Source organism: Cephus cinctus, unplaced genomic scaffold (assembly GCF_000341935.2).
Source record: "Cephus cinctus unplaced genomic scaffold, Ccin1 Ccin1_scaffold0693, whole genome shotgun sequence".
Classification (NCBI taxonomy): domain Eukaryota; kingdom Metazoa; phylum Arthropoda; class Insecta; order Hymenoptera; family Cephidae; genus Cephus; species Cephus cinctus.
Genome location: NW_014333316.1, coordinates 430,160 through 433,505, shown reverse-complemented (window position 1 = coordinate 433,505; position 3,346 = coordinate 430,160). Strand labels below are relative to the sequence as shown.

General features: G+C 44.8%; 1 protein-coding gene across 1 annotated transcript; it reads right to left on the bottom strand.

Moving 5' to 3' along the window:
- Positions 1–1,987: 1,987 nt before the first annotated feature.
- Positions 1,988–3,133, bottom strand: LOC107269968. Its single transcript, XM_015744464.2, has 3 exons — positions 2,991–3,133; positions 2,763–2,891; positions 1,988–2,526 (listed from the first exon to the last, which is right to left on the bottom strand). The coding sequence occupies exons 1-3, from the start codon at positions 3,123–3,125 to the stop codon at positions 2,086–2,088; spliced, it is 705 nt and encodes a 234-aa protein (XP_015599950.1). The 5' UTR covers positions 3,126–3,133; the 3' UTR covers positions 1,988–2,085.
- Between the last annotated feature and the right edge of the window lie 213 nt (positions 3,134–3,346).

Sequence of the window (3,346 nt, the reverse complement as noted above, 5' to 3'; positions counted from 1 at the left end):
TGATCTCTCCTGAATGATGCTTTCCCAAATGGTTCCATTTAATAGTTTTTACATTGCGTGTAGACGAGACAGACGCAATGCTGATGACTTGTACTTGCCAAGGCAGTAGAAAAGGCTGAGTATACGAGGAAGGTAACTTTGACATGGAAGAACGCTAACGAAGGGTGGACTCCCAGCAATTAGCCATTCCCACCTACTACAAAGCAGCTACTACCTTTCCGCCAAGTACATGCAGCAGTCAGATCCACAGTTAGAATACATTGAAAGATGATTCCTATGGAAGAAAACAAGACTTGTTAATTTATGTGATTTTTAAAGCAAGAATCCAAAAGCAAAAAAAAACTGCAGATTGCTAGTGGACATGGAAATACGATAGGGTGGCGGTAAAGATAAGAGGACGTAAGCGAGTTTGTTAGTATAAGCGACAGGAGTATAGAGATTGGTATGTATGGCAGCGCAGTGGGTGATGGTTGCCTACAGGGGATGAAGGTGAAAAGGGCTGGCAGCCTGGGGGCCGCTGCCAGCCACTGTGCGGGACATGGGGGACAGTTCCTAGTCCGTGGAAGCCGCCGGCATCGCGGTCCCTAGAGGTGGCAGCCTGGTGCAAGCTGAACCTGGCTGTGGTTGCTGGCTTGTTAGATCCAGTTTGGGGTTGGTACAGAAGGGCTACCGGAGCTGGCTACGAGGAGGGTACGGAGGGTTGGCACTCTTCAGTAGACCGCAATCGGGTATGCAATTTACGTGGTGTCCGACCTCTGCGACACCCTGTACTCCAACGAGAAGAGAGCGAATTCGCAGCCTCTCTTATCCACGTTTTATCTTCTCTCGGGGCAGCCAACCTTGACAGCTACACCAATTGAAGATGGGAGACTGGTTTCTTTTAAACATACGACAATTATATTTGTGGTTCTTTCAATTTTATAGCGTTATACGTAACTGTTTGTAAGTGGGTCGGTCTCAGAATTTGAAATTTATTTCAATATTCTGAACGATTACTGGTCACATGGATTCAGAAAAAAAAAAAAAAAAAAAAAAAAAAAAAAACATTCAATTTATCTACATTGTAATCGCCCGTACATACTTTTACCTAGAGACGATGATCCCCTCGTTAGAAATTCCCGGAAGAATTCACTTCTGGAATTTCAAATAGTCCACGAAACGCATTGGATATGTTATGAACGATTCGAGCTCGCTTTTCTAGTTCTCGCATAGACACCTCCCCGCGGGCGACGGAGCCAGGGTAGGACGCGGCCTGAAGGGGATGTAAGGGAGAAACGTAAAGAATTGGCGGATGTTCGAATCCGATGGCAAGAACTCGCGTGGGACGTGTTCCGGGCCGACCTGGATAGGAAACGCGATGTAGCCACTTTCCCCAGGATGAAATTTATGTATGGAAATTTCGCGCGAGCATTACGCATGTGGAATATCACGCCTAGCAACTGGAGGTGTCCTCGTGTGACGACACTTCCTAGAGAAATATATTTTACAGGGTGCGGTGAAGGTGGAGGCGAAGGTGGAGGCGAAGGTGGAGGCGGAGGTGGAGGCGCCAAACTCAAAATACATGTATGCGCTCTCCGAGAATCATCTCTCCTTCATTCTCTTTTTATTTTTCTATTTTTCATTTTTTTTATTACTTTCCTCTCCGCTTCTTTTATTTCTGTTTCCCTATCGAAGCCTCTCCGGCATCGACAGGGAGACACACCTATATGCATCATGTGGTATATGCATCCACACTACATATGTGACCACATATGTATATACGTATAGATTTGTGGGAGCCGCGCATTCCCACGCGGCAAAGCGCTCTCATGTTTTATGCACGCATGATGACAATTTTATGAGCCGAGAACAGATTGTAGCTGGCATTCAATACGATTCAACCTGGCAGCATTTTATGGCTTTTTTCCTTTTTGCAAAATTGCATGCAATTTTGAATCGTCCCCTGATCAAGATACGACGATTTTAAGGGAATATTTATACGCTGAAGTGCAGTAATATTTATTTATTGTATACACATACTTTATGTTACGGTTTCCTGATAAATTCCACTGGTTATACCATCGTATCGATTACATTTTAACAGTTTTATGTCAAAATTATATTTTTGATAGATTTTCCTACCTCGAACGACAGTCGTATACCCTCGGTAAGAACTTTGATACCGATAGCTATCGTTGGGCAGGACTTTGCCACAGCTTGATAAGTTTTTAGAATAGTATCGACCAAACTGCGCATCGCTTGCGTGGGATTCAAGCTTCGAATAGCCTGGTCCATTGCTTTGTGTATACCGGAGATTAGATCAGAACCGTGACCTATAGCAGCCGCGGTCGCGTTTCGGGCCTTCTCGAGGGCAGCGGCCAGTTCTGGTGAATTTGCAACGTCCGAGATGTTGGGCAGACGTGGAATGTTTGGAAGCAAGACGCTGGAAGGGTCCTTTATTGCAGGGATTTTCGGGATGAGATCGGACAGGCTCGGGAGTTTCGGAAGGCCTTGTTTAGATGTTGAGTTCGTTTGGCCATCTGTGGACTGAGAATTTTTTGTTGTCAGTTCGTTGGCTGCACTGGGTTATGAAGAATGGCTGACTTCGTCTTCTGCACTGGCTAAACTGTCGTTTGTCTGACCATATGGTAGGTCGGTTAGTCGAAGTGGAATTGTCCTCTGTCTGTTTATCGTTATTCGTGGAATTGGTCTTTCGGGTCAGTCGAGTTTTTCGTTAATGAGTTGCCAGCAATGTTGGAATCGTTGGATGATTTATCACTTACGTCGTTTCCGGTTGAATTTTTGGCCGATTTCAAGCCGGATAATTGTTCAATGATGTCAGACAAGTTGGATAGAAGAGGTTTGTTGATGCCAGGTATTTTTGGAAAAACTATTTCTCCCGCGGTTGACAGCTGTATAGAAATATCAAAAGTTACTCGAACTTGCAGGATACGTCGGTTGTTGTTTAATGACGTTACTTAGTCAGCCAGGAAGGAATAATGGCTCCTTACCGAATCCTTATCCAGACCCATGAAACCCCCGATGGAGGCACCCGCGGCAAGTGCCACGAGAAGAGCCTCAACAGACACTAGTGCCAACACTTGAGCGTTCATCTTGACGAATGCAGTTGCAGTTCTACCTCTCATTCGCTGCACGCCGCTCATTTTATACAGCGGAGTCTTGTTTCCACTTGTTTACAGGGAGCATCATTAATTAAACCGCTATGCAACTGTATAATTAAACTGTAGAAGCTTCCGTCATTTTATGAAATAAAATTTATAGGTATGCACTTCTGGAAAAGCGCATGGTCGCACAATTCCCATGTTGTCTGGAAAAACTTTAAAGAATCCAGTGAAACGTTGGTAAT